At 45.1% G+C, this 18,263-nt stretch overlaps 1 protein-coding gene across 2 annotated transcripts in view; it reads right to left on the minus strand.

Annotated features, from left to right (window-relative positions):
* Positions 1-10,964: 10,964 nt before the first annotated feature.
* LOC112452991 (neurogenic locus protein delta) overlaps positions 10,965-18,263 on the minus strand; it is a 53,517-nt gene continuing 46,218 nt past the window's right edge. For both annotated transcript variants that reach the window (XM_025013502.1, XM_025013503.1), the window contains exon 6: positions 10,965-16,452. In XM_025013502.1, the coding sequence (XP_024869270.1) occupies positions 14,472-16,452 (1,981 nt within the window). In that variant the 3' untranslated portion in view covers positions 10,965-14,471. The remainder of the gene's footprint in view (positions 16,453-18,263) is intronic.

Genomic DNA, 18,263 nt, shown 5'->3' on the forward strand with positions numbered 1-18,263 from the left:
ATTTGATTGCGGCTAATTACGATTCAAGGCTGATTTTTCGCTTATTTAACGGATCCTGTTAAGGCAACGGAGTAATCTCGCCTCACCTTCAATTGCCGCATCATCATCGTCGTCACTGCAGTCAGTTCGAGGTAGTCATCATGCGCCCTGGCGATCTCGTGCGTCCTATATGCATTGGCGACTGAGCGTCCTTACGTAATGCGACGACGTGACGATAGTTTATTCATGTAACAGGCATGGCCGATTCCGCAACCAGTTCCGGCGCGATGGCCACTCCGACCACTCCGTATAGTAATGAGCTGAAGAGACAAGAGACCGTGGTAAAACAACCTCGATACAATCTTAATTTCTATATATTGTTATATCATAGACGCAAAATTATGATAATAATCGAAATTTTTATTATTTATGTTCTTGACAATTTCGATTCAATCAAATTCGATAGAAACTACCTGCATTCCCTTAGTTCAGTCTCTAATATCTATTATATCTAATTCTGCGAAAATACATAAGATTTTCACGTGCACCTAGAATATTTTATGATATAATTTCACGTAATATAACATACTTTCAAATAACGTAACGTACTTAATAATACCTCGATAAAGGCATTAACATGGATCTCGATGGAATCATGGGATTAATGAATCGTGATAAGCGAAACTCGAGCTGCGTTCACAGAAACCGTAATAATCCCGTAAATGCGAAAGTGGCGTTGAAAAAAGCAGACTTTGGAGAAAATGGCGTTACGAAAAAATCACGGGCCGTGTTATCGTCGGCCATTCGTTACCGAGGCACTTACGCGCGTGCAAGAAGCGAGAGCATAATTAGAAAGTACAAGGAGGCTCCGATCAAAGAGAATGCGGCGTAACGCAATGCAAGTGGAATTCCGTTTGGTTTCCGCGATTGCGATTCTACTGTGCGAATCGCGCCACTCTTCGTACGAAATGCCGGTCTTGACGAACGAAATATGATGAACAGAAATAAACTTATATACCTATTACGTTCTGTATACTTCATATAATCTTTTCCTCTCGCGTAATTCATATATTTACGCAGATCTTGGACGGGTGAATCTGCAAATATTTAAACTTATTTTGAAAGATAAGATAAGGTAGAAAATTTAAACGCAAGATTAAAGAATCTTTTCTACGAAGGTTATCAAAGTATACGCGTAGCACGCGTAACATAAGATATACTATTGAGAGAAAAACGAAACCCTGTCGAGACAAATCGTTGCAGGCACTACAAAGTGATAACGTCTCAATAAGATGTATCGATAATTAAACTTGGTGGTGATGTCAACGGCTACTCGACACCATACATGCTCACTCGGTGCTCATCTTTTTACGCTCCTAATCAACTCAAGATATCGACGATACCATTTCATATAAACACCATATCCAAACTAATCATTCCTTACCTAGTTCCTAGTAGACGTTCGAATTTTGATTGAACAAAAGCGAGAGAGAGAGAGAGAGAATAAAGGAATCACGAATATATAAAGGCTCTACTCGGGAAAATGAAAGAAAAGAGAAAGAAAACGTTATTTTTCAGAAGAAAAATAAGTCAGTCGATCCGTCGCTACTATAAAAATTCTTACGTCTGTGAAGTATATTTGAGAGTCGCCTTTCTCTCATTCATCAATCTACTCCGTAAGGTCTACCCGGAAACAAATAGTGACTTGTTATAGATATTGACTTTTAGCTTTATATCTATCATTTTTTAAATCCTATTTGCAACAGGTGTTTTCTGCTTAAACTCTTTTGATTCCATTTCGGATTCTTCCGGATCACGATATAATTTCAGTATACGGTTCTAGGAAATAATCGATCGGTTTCTAGTTAAAAAAATGGTTGTGATATATCGTTCAACACTTCCGGAATCGACAGGACGGGTGGGCCACAGTGTCCCGATTGAACCCTGATCTAGTCATCCCTATTTACGTCTTCTTACGAACTTCCCTTCCCGTCCTTGTTCAGGTATTTTTTTTAAATATTTCTCTTGCCTTTTTACGCTAAAAGAAGTTCCCTAAAGTCTTTCTTCTCTATCCTCTTTCAACGATAGAGAAACATGAACATGAATTCTTAGAGATCATCACATAAGGTTTAATTTCAGACAATAAAGATTTTGAAACTTACCTAAATGAAGAATAAACAAACGTTATACATCTTGTAGAGCGTCATAGCGTTTTTATTGAAGATTGACTCACGTTTGAAGATCTGCAAAATACATTCGACTCGCGGCATGTATCTTGGAGAATTGACCTGCGGAGTAAAGGCATCTATTTTGTTTTTCCAATCCTTATAATTCCTGGGATTTAAATAATATCTTCTGGGAGCATTCTCCTAAACACAGACGACAAATGTATGACAGAATATTGGGCTGATGAAAATGATCGTCCCTTTTTCTTTTCATATACAAAGAAAGAGAAGTTAGGTACCTTGGACACTTTACGTCACTAGGTATCCGCATAATTCACCCTCGATCGCCGTCCTCACCGAGGGGAGAGCACGACCCATCGTGGCCCGTTAGAGAGAAGAGAGCGTCTCATCGTCAAAGCGACGACTATTAATAAATATATCGTCCGACCACGGCGCGCGGCGCTATCCCGAACGCTGGGATAGGCTCTCGCTGGTGTATACACACGGAACCTGCAGACGCTCGTCTTGCCGTGCATTCGCGCAAGTGTATGCACGCGTACACGGGCGCACAACACACGTCTCATCTCATCTCACGTGCACGATGCGCGGATGAGGCTGAAGATGAGAGAAGAGAGGAAAGGATGCGGGAGAGGATCCGTGCCACTCGGTCATTGGTGAATGTACCGTGCCGTACCGTTTCGTACCGTATATACCCTCGGCCTCTGCGACGGAGAAGATGCTGCGGTATCTTCCTGATCCGATCCGAGAGAGGTATCGCGCGAGAGAAACTTTGCGCGTGTCGTCGATTAATTAACGAAGAACGCGGAGGACCCAGAAAACGTGAAGATATATTCGCAGCGATACCCCCGGAGAACGTAGAAACGACCCTGCAAATAGCACTCCGCAGATATATAACTTCGATTTTAATTCCTATTACGACTGTACAATAAAACTATTTTATAGATTACGGATACAAGTAAGAACTTACGAGCATAAAATGTATAATATATATTGGCTCTCTCTTCGTCCACTTCTTATATATTACTCCTTCTATATATATGAAAGGGGAGTTATAAGCTTATAAATAGATTATTGTTCCCCGTTATATCACGTAGGATAAAAAAGATTCGTTCCCCTTTTTTCAACTATCAACAAGCTCGTCTTTGATATTGATATATAAAATAAATTATGTAAACATCACATGGACTTCGCGTTAATTCCATCATCGCCATTTGCAAGCATTCTTTACCCTATTTGCGCTATTTGCGATAAAATTAAAGAAATATCTTCCACATATGTACATATATGTATTCACCAGCGTAGTTTGCATTTAAAAAAAATATAACAGCAATACAAAATTTTAATCTTAATTTAATCTTACATTTTTATCTAATGAAAACGATATAGAATAAGATTGCCTCTTTCAACTCGCGAATTATTGAAAAAAGTTGAAGAATGTGAGTCTCGCTTCCGTACCCATCATTTCTTCGTGCAAGTAAGCACATATGAACGCGCGTACAGGAATCTAAACTTAATAACCGCTTGTACTCTCGCGAAACGTATGAAACGAAGCGGACAGGAGGCAGGAGGAAAATCGACTTTTCCTCCTCGCGCACGGCGCGGCGCGACGCGGCGGAGGCACGAGAGGTCAGAAGGTAGCGAAGTACCATATCTCGTCGGGTCGGGGCTGGTTTCTCGCTTCGGAAAAAGCGGCGGTAGCGGTGGTGGCCGGCGCGGCACGGCGGCTCGAGAGGTCCCGGGAGCCGCGACCCCGCAGCAGCACGCGCGATTCCCAACGGTCGGAGATCATGCTAATTTATAGAAGTAATTTCGATAACGGCGGGATTAGCGGACGCGCGTATACCTCGCGTCGTTTCGCGGGTAAAAGCCACGAAATCAATATCCGCGCGCGCACACAGAAAAAGAGAGATATGATAAACATTGACTAAATCGACTGCACGATTACAATTTTATTGTACGCGAGATTGTAATGTGGATAACTGTAAAAACAGATGAGACGATGAGGCGCCGCGGGATGTTAGCGAGATGATATCGACAGACACGAGGAAGTCGTCAATCCCGACATATTATGCACGCGCCGCGATTGAAATGGACCCAAGACGCTAACTCGCAATGACGCGTCAGCGTTTTAGTTTATTCTCCGTTATGCGATATATCCGGATTGTGTTGAATTGATTTTAACCCTTAAATGCCTCCTGAGGTCCAGCGGACCCCAGACCCTTTACAATGATATATTTTCAAATGTTCTTGCCAAAAATGGAGCTCATTGATGATATGCATATCATGCTCCTATATTGATGATTGACCTACCTGTTTGTACACTTAGCAGTACTCAGTTTACTTAATTTTTTATACTATGTTGAAATTGAAATTTTAACAATATAAGCATTTTATTCTCTTTTCGAAGCCTTGAACAACATTGAAAAAAATTTTCATAACTAAAGATAAAAAAATCAATGAGTAAGGAGACATTTTTCATGCTGGGGTCTTTTAAACCCCTCATATCATTTACGAGATTCTTGAGAGGTGTGGCATTTAAGGGTTAAGAGAATGGTGTACGCGTTATAACGAAAGGCAGAGAAGCTGCTTATAATTTTGAATTTTTCGGTAAGTCGTCTTGTATGCGATGCGATATATTTTGCTTTTTTTTATGCAACGTCATTCTTTCAATTTTATATATAGGTCGCATATTATCATCGACGTATTTGTCGCGACGATTCTCGATCGCGCGCACGGCGATCGGCGGTTTCGCGAGGCCGAAATACCATTTCCTCGCATCTGGCACCGAGCGGGGTCAAAAGGTAGCGAAGCGCCGGCGGGTCCGGTGCGGGTTCTTAACCGCGGTCGTAAAAAGGCGCGCGGAGGCCTCGAGAGCTGGCCTCGCGGTGGTTTCCGACGCGCTATAGAGGCCCCCTCTTCCTCTTCCTCTTCCTCGCCGTACAGTACAGCGTGAGTCGTTAATGACTGCGCGATGCGCACTCCCTTCCACTACATAACGCTAATCGATTGCTATTGATAATCGTTTGTTGTTGACAAGTAAGCGAACTATGATTTTCTATAATGTTCGTTAAACTGGCCAAGTGTGATCGGACTACTGTAGAGTGACTAAAGCAAGTATTACACGCTTCATCTTGTTTGGAAGAATTTTATATGAAACAGAAAGAAATATACTACTGTGCAAAATGTTTTTATCGAAACACGTTATTTTTCATACACTCTACAATTAAGTATAAGGAACACATTGTAGCAACATATATCCTACGATTTATCCAAAAATTTTTTTAAAAGGTGGAATTTAAATATTTTTTAACTAAAAAAGGCATAGGTAACATAGGTTGTGCAATTTGGAAATTTAATTTCAATAAGAGACCCTTTGGCTTTCAATTTTCAGCTTACGTGTTTTCTGTTAAATACATAATACGTTTAACATCTAGACATTTATCTTTATACCTCCGGTTGTTGGTGTAAGCTATGTTTTAGACGAGTCCTATTTTATCGCGACTTTACTGAAAGAAGACGTTCTGTCGGACGTTCTGTTGGAGGTATCATTAACGCGTCGAGGCGTACACGCTGCGCTCGTAGAATGTAGGTAAAGCCGGCAGCGACGGTGGTAGACCGTTAAGACTCGATCGTTTAAACATACGACAAGAAAGGGGAATAGCAGGAGGTGGAAGCGGGGGCGAAGGAGACGGCAATGGAGGAGGAGGAGGGAGGAGGTCGGAGTCGTGCATACTTTGCGTGAAGGTGTGTGGAGTTCCAAATGTCAGCGGAGGATCGCTTCGCAGGAACGGACGTGTGCGAGTGAACGTTACGGCCGCGTTACATTGAGAGAGCCAGAGAGGTGCCTTGTGCCTTCACCCTCTCGGAAAATCCTCTGTCGGCCACCTACGCGCGCTTCTCGCCCATAATCATTTTCTAGGAATTACTGTTACGGCGATCTCTCTCTCTCTCTCTCTCTCTCTCTCTCTCTATCTCTCTCTCTCTCTCTCTCTCTCTTTCTCTCTCTCTCTCTCTCTCTCTCTCTCTCTCTCTCTCGTAACGGACGAGATGGACTGCGAAGGTGCGATTAAACGCAAATGCGAGAGACGCCGTAATATCTTCAGCAAATCGCGCGATTTTAATTGGTTATTTTAACGTTATCTCTTTTTTCGTAGCGCGATTAATTCATGTTATTTAATCATAAAATCATATACTAGCAATTAATTGACTTACGGTAACTCAATTCATATTATGATTTTATTCAGTTATCAGTGGAAACACGCAAGTTAAAATTGAAAAATGATTTAGAGATATCGGAGTCGGAAAGATATTCGTGCTGTACATATACGATTCGTCCGTAATTTACAAAAACACGATCGACGCGACTGCGGTATCGTGGGACAGCGAAGCTATCGAATGTCGAACGACCGGCGACAGCGCGGATTTCCGTTTGTCGATCAAAACACAACATACGGACAATCAGCGAGCGGGTCCGGCTCGATCGGCCTTAAAAAGGCCCGAGGTACGAGTAAGCGATTTGCGCGAGCGAACGAGCAAGCGACGATAATGGACCGGATCGTCGATTCGTATGTTACATCGTCCGCCACCTGCACACGCAGCGAGAGAAAGAGAGAGCGAAAGAGAGAGATTGCCGCCCGGTACCATAGTCGAATCGTGGGAATCGTCGGATTACATCCGCCCAATTAATTTTTTCGCCGGTACCGACCCTACGGTTTCGCATGGCGTTCCCGATCCCGAACCGAGGGAGGAGAGAAGAGGAGAAAGAGAGGAGGCTACTGCCGCTGCTCCCGTTTTGTTTTTTATGCGCGCTCGTTTAACTCGATTATGCCGCGGGATGCGCCTCGTAACCCGTAACGCGACCTGGGTGCGATGCAGCAGCTCCATCCAGATCGTGCGTGCGTGTTACGTAGGTATTACGTCGATCCGGCGACGATTAGACGAGATGCGGCCTCGGGGGGCCGCACTTGTGACTTTAAAAGCGAAAGTTCGATTAACGGCAACCGAGTAATTTTCGATAGACGCGCTATTACTGAGCCAAGGGTGAAAATTCAAGCTGATTATTTTCCACTGAGAAAATCTCGCCGCTCTGCTCGCATCATCTTCTCCGAGAGTACTGCACATCAATAGTCATCGAAGAGATCATTCGGATTATTATTTTCTCTTCGTTTATATTTGCAACTTTCTTCTTAAATAATTTAACATTTTGCTATCGCTACGGACCGGTAAGTAAACTCGCAGCTGAGGTTGTACTCGGGGAGGAAAAAAAGAGCAGCGGCTCGTTTTTTTCTCACGTGCGCGGGTCGCGCAAGTTCGAGAGAACGCAACGTGCACCGCACACGCGTGCATATTGCCGCGGCGCGGCGCGGCGTGATGCACAAGTGCGAAAAAGTAAGAGGCCACGCGCTCGCGCACACGCGTACGCGGTAAACTCGTCTCTCTCTCTTTCGATTCCGTATGTCTTTCGAAGGACTTTCACTTGCCCTCCGCTTTGGTGCACATCGCCGAGTGCTGAGTTTATGAGCACGTGAGGCGGCACTGAGGCACCGAGCATAATATATCCTCCTCTTCTCTCCGCCTCCGACTCTTGTCTTGCCTCATCTTCACCTAGAATGAATGCATCGATGGAGCGACCGATTAAAACCAACTATGGGTTCAGCTTACGAAGAAAACGAGCCGCTTCCGCCTGAAACAAATAATAATTAATATTAGAAAAATATATTTTTAAGACACTGCAAAATCTCTCTCGTGGCACTGGAATTATACAGAATCTTCATTCTTCATTCTGTTAATTTAATTTAACATAATAATGTACATATAAATTTGCGAGAATGTTTTTACACTTACGTAGTTTGAGCAGGATGTTGTTTTATTGGTACCCGATCTTACAAATTTGATCAAATTTCTTCCACTGCAAAATGACATGTATTGCTCTAGAACTCTAGACTACGTTTTCGATACAACCGAAGAAATTCTTAAATAATTGTTGAAACTAGAGATAAATTTTGTATCGATTCGCGCGGAGAGTCCCACCCAAAAATGGCAAAGACAAACGCAATAATTTCGACGACAATCATAATGTCCGTTGACAGCTATCACCATGTATGAACACGAAGTAATTTTTCAGGTCGTTGCTTCCGATCGGCATCCGGCGCGACCGATCGGACGGAGGCGCCAAATTCTGTCCTACGATATGGATGATGTCGATGGTGTGTAGATGTGGTTGGCGTCGGTATGGTTAGTTTTCGTGGTCGTTGAAGCGCGACGGGGATCGCGAAGGGCCGGTCGTAACCCTATCCCTGATCGATGGCGACAGTTTGCGACGGTCTGTCGGTTCTCTTCCTACCGTAATTCGGCGCTTTCGCCTCGTTGCTTTTCGATAGATTGGAAGAGACATCGCGCCTCTACGCGATGAGATAAACTTCAAATATATACCGCACGGTTTTCGTATTTTCGTATCTATTTTATCAGTCGCGATTCTTGGACGTAAAATAATGTTAAATTCGTTAATACGAGAAGATTTATCTTTACTCTGTTTATTAAAAATCCCTCTCTCTTCTGCAACAACTCTTAGCTGTAGCATCAATTCATAAACATTCATCGACCAACAAGGTGAACAAAACGAGCAACGATTTCGCAAATTGGCGTCTCTTTAATACACCTCCTATAGAAGAAGAGACGGTGCTCGAGTTTCAAGTCGATCGTGACCAGCATCAGCGAGACGAAATCGTTACTCGCATTCGCTCATAACAAGCTATATAAATTTCGCGAGATGAATCGCGATCAACGGCGGCTAAGTATCCAGTCACCTCTTCTGCCAGAGGGAAGGAGGGATAGATGAGAACGAGGCTAAAACGAGCAAAGTCGATGGGACTGGACAGAGCGTTGTCATCGGGAGATAGGACGAGGGTGTGTAGGAAGATGCAGAAGGGAGAGAGAGACTAGAGAGACTAGGTGACACGAGAGAGAAAGAGAGGTAAGACAAACATGAAGAATGCCACGGCAATCGTAATGGGTTTGCAGCAGCGGCAATGGCAACGGCAGCGCAGCGGTAATAACCATCGCGTATATAACGACACGATGAGTCGTGGGTAGCTCTCGGCCGATGGACTCGGGACTCGGGGCCTTTCGACGGCTTTCACGAGGTTCCCCGGTTTCTGTCCGTGGTGTACCGAATGCACACGATCCTTCCGAGCTTGATTACTCGAACCCTTTTACCACGAAGATGGGCAACGAGATCATCATGAAGGGATCTTCTCGCCGCATTCCAATAATGATCATATAATTCCTCTTATCATTACATAATTATTTATTTATTTTCAATTAAAATACCTCGCGTGATGCGTAAGATAATATCGAATCGGAAATTATTTACTCGAGGCTAAAATATGTATATCGACATATCGTGTAATAATACGTGAGATGAAAATTATTTTATTTGTTGAAATTAAAACGCTACGAGGAACGACAGTTTGGATTCTTCCGTTGCCATTAAGAAAATGGGTTAAGCAATACCCTTCTCACACTTGTACGCGTACGAATGAACACGCGCTTTAACGTTCGCAATTAGCAGGCAACGATCACGACAGTGCGTCGCCTGATGTTTACAAACGCTCCGTGTTTTACACAAGAATGCACGAGGAATACTTCGTTATTAAGATTATACGGGTGTGATATACAATTTTACCACGTCATGTTTCTCTTGCCCTCGTATCAACTATCGCGTTTCGGAATCGGCATTACCTCCGTAAAAGTCATCTTCTTTTTGAAATTGTCAGAACTTGGATATATTATAATTGATAGAATCGATATCTACTTATTTTTCCAACTTTATTTCTTTGTATTAATAAATTTCTTTTTAATCCAATACTTTTCGCGTTGATTACTGAAGGATGATACGCATCATCGTTAAACAGCAAGACCAGTTTCAATCTCTCACATCTCGCATCCGGAAGAGACGACGCGCAATAGCGAAATATCGAATCCGCGATGTGCAGCGCGAGCAGTTACACAGTTACATAAAGTTGTACAGCTTATCATAAAGTTGTATGGCGATATCTCTCTCGCATCATTCCGCGATGATGCGATTTTCTCTTCGCGACTTTGATTCGTTCGACGTCGTCGCCGTTTAACCGGGTCCTTTGTCCTTTCTCCCGTCGATCTTCCCACAAGCAGTGCAGCAACGCGAGCTTTCCATCCCGAGCTCTCGTGAGTGCAATGCTGGCACACCGACGCGACGCAGCCTTTGTCGTCGTGCGATGTATTTCGTATCCTGCCTCCTTAAGCGCTGCTCGTGACGACGACGAACACAGAAATAGCGACGAGCCGGTATCGGCCTGGCCTCGAAAGCGCGCTCGATGGGTGACTAATACAGTGTCCTGGAATTAAGCGCTTCCCACAGGAGCTAAATTCTAGTGATTTAAATTCTTTTCTGTCATACTGAGAATTATGATATTAGAAGCGAGAAGTCACGTAGATATTTTTCTTGTATTATATACATTGAAATAATGAACGTACGCTTACGTTATTTGTTTACCTGAATCAAAGTGAAGAGTTGAAGACTACTTTTAACAAAACATCAACACAAATTTCAATCGTTAAGATATTTTTAAAACTAGAGATTTATTCTGATTTGCGAAGATTAAAGAAATTAATTATTAAAATCCTTTTTGAAACATCTTATATTATGTACGTTAAACCTCGTGTACTCACAACACGATCAAATTTTTATTACGTAACGAGATTAAAAAGGAAGCGGGAGAGACGAAAAATATACCAGAGCTCATTTTTTAATGTATCATTATTAATCGTCCACTGTCGTTTGCGTGACATCGTTATATTGACAATTCATCTATTTACACGTTTCATATTAATAATAATATTAATAATTAATAATAATCGCAATTGTATAGTCCTACTACAAATATACAGATGTGCTGCGTGTATGTCTGTGTATGTATACGCTGTGTGCATATTATCTTCTTTCTGTTTTATACAAAAACGGGGTATGGTACGCCTGGGATAGTCTTTACAATCTTCGTCAATGTCTCGTCGCGAACGAAAGGTCACTATCAGCGGAAAACACTATTTTCCTTTTTTTCGCGAATACGCATCGCTAGTACAAAAAAAAATTAATTCTAATTCGAAAGTCTAAAAGTTTTAAACGTCGTTGATAGAATCTAATTGGGAGCGGGACAAAGGAATAAACGGATGGGAATGATGGAGACTGTTCAACGATAGCGAAACGTATCAAATCGTCTGAAGGAGTGTAAGTACAAAAAATGACAACAGCTTTATTACACATCGTAATTCGTACAATATAATCTCGCATTTACACGCACGTGTTTCTCGTTAATTTGGAGTCTGTACGCGCGCGACGGCGGCCGTCGGGGGCTCAACGGGGGTGAAGGAAAGGATTGGAAGATGGAAGCCAGATGGGAATTGGATTCATCGCGATTCTTTGATCGAGCCGCAGATGTCATCGTGTATATGGTCGCTGTTATCTAAAATAAAGCGTTACCGATTACGGTATACACATGACGGTCACATAATCATCATCACAACGCAAAAGAAACACCCTGTTTGCGCCACCGCGCGCGAACGAGACCCGAAAATAAACCTGACTTAGTCGGTACTTGCATTTCGTTTATTTAATTATCATTATTTCGTAACAGGAACATCATCGAATCTTTGTTCGCTAAAATTCTCTCCCTCTCTTTCACTCATCCACTCTCTCACTCACTTTTTTTCTCTTCGTACATTACACGCGCGTTTTTAACGCGATAATATCGTCATCACTGTCATCGGCGTACTAATCGCCATTTATTTATTTTTTTTTACGCCGTGTAAAATCGTCATCAGCCGTCATAAATAAATAATTGTCATAATCGACCGTGCAGCATCAACATACAATAATCGTCACTTATCTATCACGCATTCATGGGCGAAGTCAGCGAGCGTTCCATCGAAATAAGCGCGGCTAATGGCGGTGAAAATGATGTAAGTTCTGTAAAAACCGAATTGTTTCTTGTTTCCTGATCTCTTTAGATTTTTTTTTTTTTTTTCACACGAGTGAACGCGGACAACACGATTTGATTATTTCACGGATTCGTCCGTCTGGCGCGAATAAACGCGGAAGAGACGACCGAATCCGCCGAAATCTTAATTTTAATCGCAGTTCAAACGCCGGTTCCTCATCGCTTTCCGGAAGTATGAATCCTAGAAAGAGACAATGCGAGAATCCACAAGATATCTAAGAAAAAGACATCTGAAAAATTAGAATGTTCTCTTTTAAAGAAGTGCTGAACTTTCGAATGTCCGAATTATCTTTTAGACATCTCTGCGAGATATTCGCGTTCGGGAAGAGAAGTTTGCGCTACGATTAGATGTAATCGATGAGCATTCAATCCGACGTTCTCTCGCGCGACGATGATCGCTTGATTTCTCTTTCGATTCGCCTCTTTAGCCGATTTCGATGCCAAATCACTTCGGAACAAATCGCATCGTCGTCGAAACGCTGTCGACGACGCCGGATATCTATTATCTCTCACTTCATTGTTCATTTATATATATTTATTTTTATTTATTTATATATATATATCTCTATATATATATATATATAGATATTTGCATAATTTATACACATCCGTTCGTCTTTTCAGTCGTACGTAGCGCAAACAATGTCTCGTCGAACGGTACATGTCGTCTGTGTAGCGAACATAGGATTCGTAGAAAATTGATGATTTTTTTTCAACGAAGTAAAGCCAACGCTACGCGATTTCTTTGGAATTTTTCAAATTAATGAATAAATTTCTCACTATCATATTCCCCTAGATACAAGTTGGGTTGAATTCAATGAAAATATGTCAAAGAATTTATAGGCTTCGCATAAACAGGCTTTCTCTTCTTGCAATTACTCGATATTTATTTATCTTTTTCTACGAAAACTATCTGCCTAACTATCGCATCGTTCAATTTTCACATATTAAGTTTATTCGAATTATCGCGATGGAATGACGACGTTTTCGGATTAAGAGGACGGAACTTTGTTAAGAGTCATGCGTCGCTTTCCATTCTTCCTTCCAAACGTTCCTTTGAGCCGGTTGAAAATTGGCGTGCAAACGGAAGTTTAGAGGATCATTCCTCGACCAATCGGGGTTATCCCTGAAATGAAGAATCCCAAAAGGTCGAGGGAACGTTTCTTTTGAAGTGTCATTATAAATAATAATTTTTATGCTTTTCATCGCTGGACGTCATTGCCACTGTGACAAGCGGAAGTTCATGCGTCGGTATTTTTTTTCTGAGAAAAGGAATGCTTTGTAAAAAAAAAAAGGAAAAAAGAAGCGATGTTACACGAAACATTAATTCCGAATACGAAAAGACGACGTCGTTCCGAAGATGCTAATCCGTCGTTAAACTTTCTCGCTCGCAATCACACATACACATGCTCTTCTGCACACATGCTCATCCATTTTCACACGCACACGAATAATATACACAAAAGATCTTTCGCTGTCGTATTCTTGCCCCGGTCGGCAGCTCGATCACGCAAATTCGAAAAAGAACTAATACCGAGAACAATGATAATGCGACACGATGTAATAATATTAATAATAATAATAATTAATAGCAATCAGTAATACAATAAGTAAATAACAATAATAATAAATTAGTTCTGTACAGAGTTTCACTTTCGAGCACGATATAATAATATTAATACCTAAGGATGGGTCGGCGGCTGCCCGAGGAAACCGGCCGACCCCCACAGCATCGCGTTAATTCTTCTCCTTGTCTCTGTCGCCTCTCTCGATCAGCCCCGAACGAACGTCTTCGGTCAGTCCGTCATCGCTCTCGTTCCAGTATAATAGAGACGACATACACCCGTGGCTGGTAAAACTGGCCGATGCAACGCGTATTTCTCCCCGAAACGATGATTCAATCGCGGAGTCCCACCGGCGACTAGCGGCGCCAATCGCTCATGCACAAGTACTTCGCAAAAAGATGTAATAAAAATTTATATATATGTATAAAAAAAAAGAAATAAACACCCGGAGGCATCCGAGACGAAGGCGTCGCCGTCCCGGAGGGTATATATCGCGGTGGCGCCGCTCGAGAAAAATCGAAGGAAATCGAACGGGGTGGTCTGTCAATTTACGCGCACGGAGAAAACAAGATCCACGATTCGCACACGCACACGCACACGCACTGGCTCTATTTCTCTTTTTCTCTCACGCACTCTCTCTCTCTCTCTCTCTCTCTCTCTTTCTCTCTATCACTCTAAGTAGGGGAAATCCAACATCCCGAAGTCTACTACACTTCCGTCGCGAGCGTCGCCGCCAGCGTGGCGTCGTGCCTGACGTAATGATCGTCTATCACGTACACACCGCAATTGCTGTTGTCCGTGGCACCGCCACCGCTTCCCGGTGGACCACTACTACCACTACTGACGACACCGGCGCCGTTGGCTTCCGATATCGTCGTCGGCCTCTTCATCAGCGCGGCTTCCGCGGCGCAACAACTGTCCGCCGCATTGCCAGGGGCAAATACGGACGACCTTTTGGCACTCTCCAGGACCCCGATACCGAAGCCTAGGCCGAGACAGTCCTTCTCCTTCTGGAAGAGGTGCGCGGACGCCCGGTGGGCTGCCGCCTCCGTGTTGAGCTGTTTCGTCGTCCTTGTTGTCCGACCGTCTTGCAGCACTGGCTCTGGCTTATAACCCGAACACGAACTATCCAACGTCACATCAGTCTGGAACGACGAGTCTAGGTCGTCCTGTCGCGACGCCGCCGACGCCACATTGTTGACACTTTTACTTGCCGTCCAGGTGTTCTTAATCATGTGCGCGTCGCCGGTGCCTAAGGCGCAAACGCTACCGCCGCCAGTGCCGATCAGGCCGCTACCGGGGCTGCCGAGGAGAACGCCGACGCTGCCAATGCCATTGCTTCCGACGCCGATGGTACTGGCGCTGCGTTTGCTCATGCTGCTGTGCACCGCGTTCCTCTCGTTCTGTAGCCTCGCTTCCTCGTCTGCCTTTGCTTGCTCCCGCTTCTGTCGTCTCTTCATGCACATCACCGCGACTGCGGCGAACAGCGCAAAGGCCGGTACTGCGGTGGAAAGAGTCGCGATCATTACGAGGTGTTCCGTAGTCAAGCTGGTCTTCCTGGAAGCGACGTGCTTCGATAAATTTCCGGGCCAATGGTTGTTGCCCGAAGACGGTTCCGCCAGCGGCACGTTTGCGGGCGCGGACGGTGATGCGATCGACGGTACCACTGCAACGCCGGCTTTGTCGCTGCAAGTGTCGCCATGCCAATCGTTCGGACATTCGCACAAGAAGCCATTGACGCGGTTCCGGCATATACCGCCATTCTGACACGGTGCGCTCCGGCATTCGTCCACATCGACGCTGCAGTCCTTGCCGGTGAAACCGGGTTTGCACGTGCAATGATAGTCGTTGGTCCCAGAAGTGCATCTGCCTCCGTTCGCGCACGGTTTCGCCAGGCAGTAGTCTACCTTGTCCTGGCAGAGCCTGCCGACGTAACCCGGTATACACTGGCAGCGGAAGCTGTTCACCTGGTCCTTGCAGGTGCCGCCGTTCAGGCACGGATCGCCCTGACAGTCATCCACGTTGATCTCGCAGCGTTCGCCGGTGAAGCCGGCGAGGCACGTGCATCGGTAACCGTTGATATGGTTCGTGCAGGTGCCGTTGTTCGCGCAGGGATTCGGCGAGCATTCGTCGACCTGCGATTCGCAGTCGGTACCGGTGTAGCCGGGCGGGCAGCGGCACACGTAGCCGCGCATAGAGTCGTCCTCGCAGGTGGCACCGTGTCGGCAAGGCGAGTCCCGGCAAGATCGCGTCGTGATCTCGCAGTGTCGACCGCGCCAACCGGGTGGACAGGTGCAACGATAGCCACGGCGATGTTGCTGTCTAGAGGACGACGATAACTCGGTGCCATTGCCGTTCACGTAGCTCACAGACGGCGACTCCGTCATCGTGCAGGTACCGCCGTTCAGGCAGGGCTTCGAATGACAGTCGAAGAGCGGCGTCTGGCACTCCGTGCCGGTGAAGCCTGACGGGCACGAGCAGGTGTATGAGCCCTGGCCGGTGTTGAAGCAGGTGCCGCCGTTCATGCACGGCTTATGATTCGTGCAATAGTTGAGATCTTGGTTGCAGAACAGTCCGCCCCAGCCTTCGTCGCAAGCGCACTCCCAGGGCTTTTGGCAGGTACCGTGGAGGCAGCCCGGGTATCGAACGCACTGATTGCACAGTGAGCCCTTCCAGCCATTGTGACATCTGCAACAATACGACAGGACATGGCTCTTTAGCGGTGCTCGGATGCTCGCGCGCGATTACGATAAAATAAGAAACAAATCAAAAGGCTGACACGTATCATATCTATCTACAGTTGGATACCACCGGCAGAGTAAATGGATGACGAAGATATGTCACGGTTTCCACGAAAGCTGAATCATCCTCGGAGATAAATCATTCTCTCCCTACTAGCTGTATATATTATCGGATCCTGTCAGGACAGTGCCCAGCGAGATTGGCGCTTGGATGGATGACCCACGCGTTGGTATTATTAGGTCTGGTTAGACCATCGTGGCCGTGTTTTGACAGAGATCCAATCGTGAAACGAAGTTTGGGTCTGCGTACTTCGATATTCGAGTCCCTCCCACCCTCTTCTGTCTTCCGTCCGTCACGAGTTTCGAGAAGAGTTTCACCGGTGATGGACAGAAGGCAGTCATGGGTGCAAGAAGAGGATCGACGAAACCCCGTGAACGAGGAGAGCTCTTACGAGAGAAAGAGGGAAAGAGAAAGAGAGAGCGAGAGGGAGAACGAAAAAAGGACAGAGGTCGGCGACGACGCACCGAATGATGTGTATGTGTATATGTGGCAGGAAGACGAGAGAGGAAAGGATGGCACGAGGACTTCTCGGTCGAGTCGCGAAGGAAGAAAAGATTCGCGGTTTGTACGCGGAGGGGAGAATAACCGGCAAGAAACAGGAAAGAGGGGGAGGCAACGTACAACGACATGGAATATCTTAAAAGTGGATAAAACCGATAGAAGAGAAAGAGAGAGAGGTAGAATAAAATGCCTGGTGAAGGGTGAGAGGGTGGCATGCCAGGAGATGAGGATGATACGCTGGTCGGCCATTACATTACGTGCGGGGGTTATGCTTCACGAAGGTATGAAGAAGAAAGAGAGACTAGGACAGACAGAGATAACGAAAGAACGAGAGGTGGAATGAAAAGAAGATGCTACATGTGTGTGCCCTGTGAAGTGTACACACACATATTACAAACACATATGCATATACCAGAGAAGCAGTTTCAATGTGTGCATAGAGCGCACACGAGCGCGTTGAGAAAAAGAGAGAAGGGATAGAGAAGGGACCGAAGGTGGCGCGAACGGGAAGAAGCAGTCATTGAAGAGTGGGGGACAGGGGGCCTGGGATGCGAGAGAGAGAGCGGGAGAAAGACAGCGGCGAGGAAGAGTTCACGGAAGAGAGAGGGAGATGCGCGGGACCGACAGGGACGGCGCGGCGGCGCGGAGGGAGCAGAAGAGTAAGAAGGAAGGTGGAAGGGGGGAAGTAGAATTCTGACGGAGCGGTGGGGGATGAGTCGTCGAGTAGTGTGTTCCCACGGTTCGAGCCTCGGCACAGCCGTTCAGTATGCGGGTCAAGGAAAGGTTACTCTCCTCTGTGTGCGTGCGTGCGCTCGCGCGCGCCTGCTCACGGTGCCCCACACTATTGCATGTATCTGCATGTATATACGTCACTACACAGTCGCTCTCTCGCTGTGACTATCGTGGTCAGAAAGAGATAGTGAGAGAATAAAGATATGGGGAGAGAAGGGTAAGAGAGACAGGTAGAGAAAGATGAACGAAGAGCCGAAGAAGAAGCAAGAGGAGGAGATGGCAGAGGGAAAACTGCAGCCGTGGACGTTGCATGACTATACCATTAAGTCCTATGTACAAAGTAAAAGAGAGAGTGAAAGAGAAAAACCGTCGCGAACTAAGAGGAAGAATAAGAGAGAGAGAAGGAGAAAGGGGCGTGAGGGAAGATAGAGAGACAGAAAATAGTGGTAAAGAAAGAGACGAAA

This window comes from Temnothorax curvispinosus, unplaced genomic scaffold, assembly GCF_003070985.1.
Source record: "Temnothorax curvispinosus isolate PA1 unplaced genomic scaffold, ASM307098v1 QBEX01003901.1, whole genome shotgun sequence".
Classification (NCBI taxonomy): Eukaryota; Metazoa; Arthropoda; class Insecta; order Hymenoptera; family Formicidae; genus Temnothorax; species Temnothorax curvispinosus.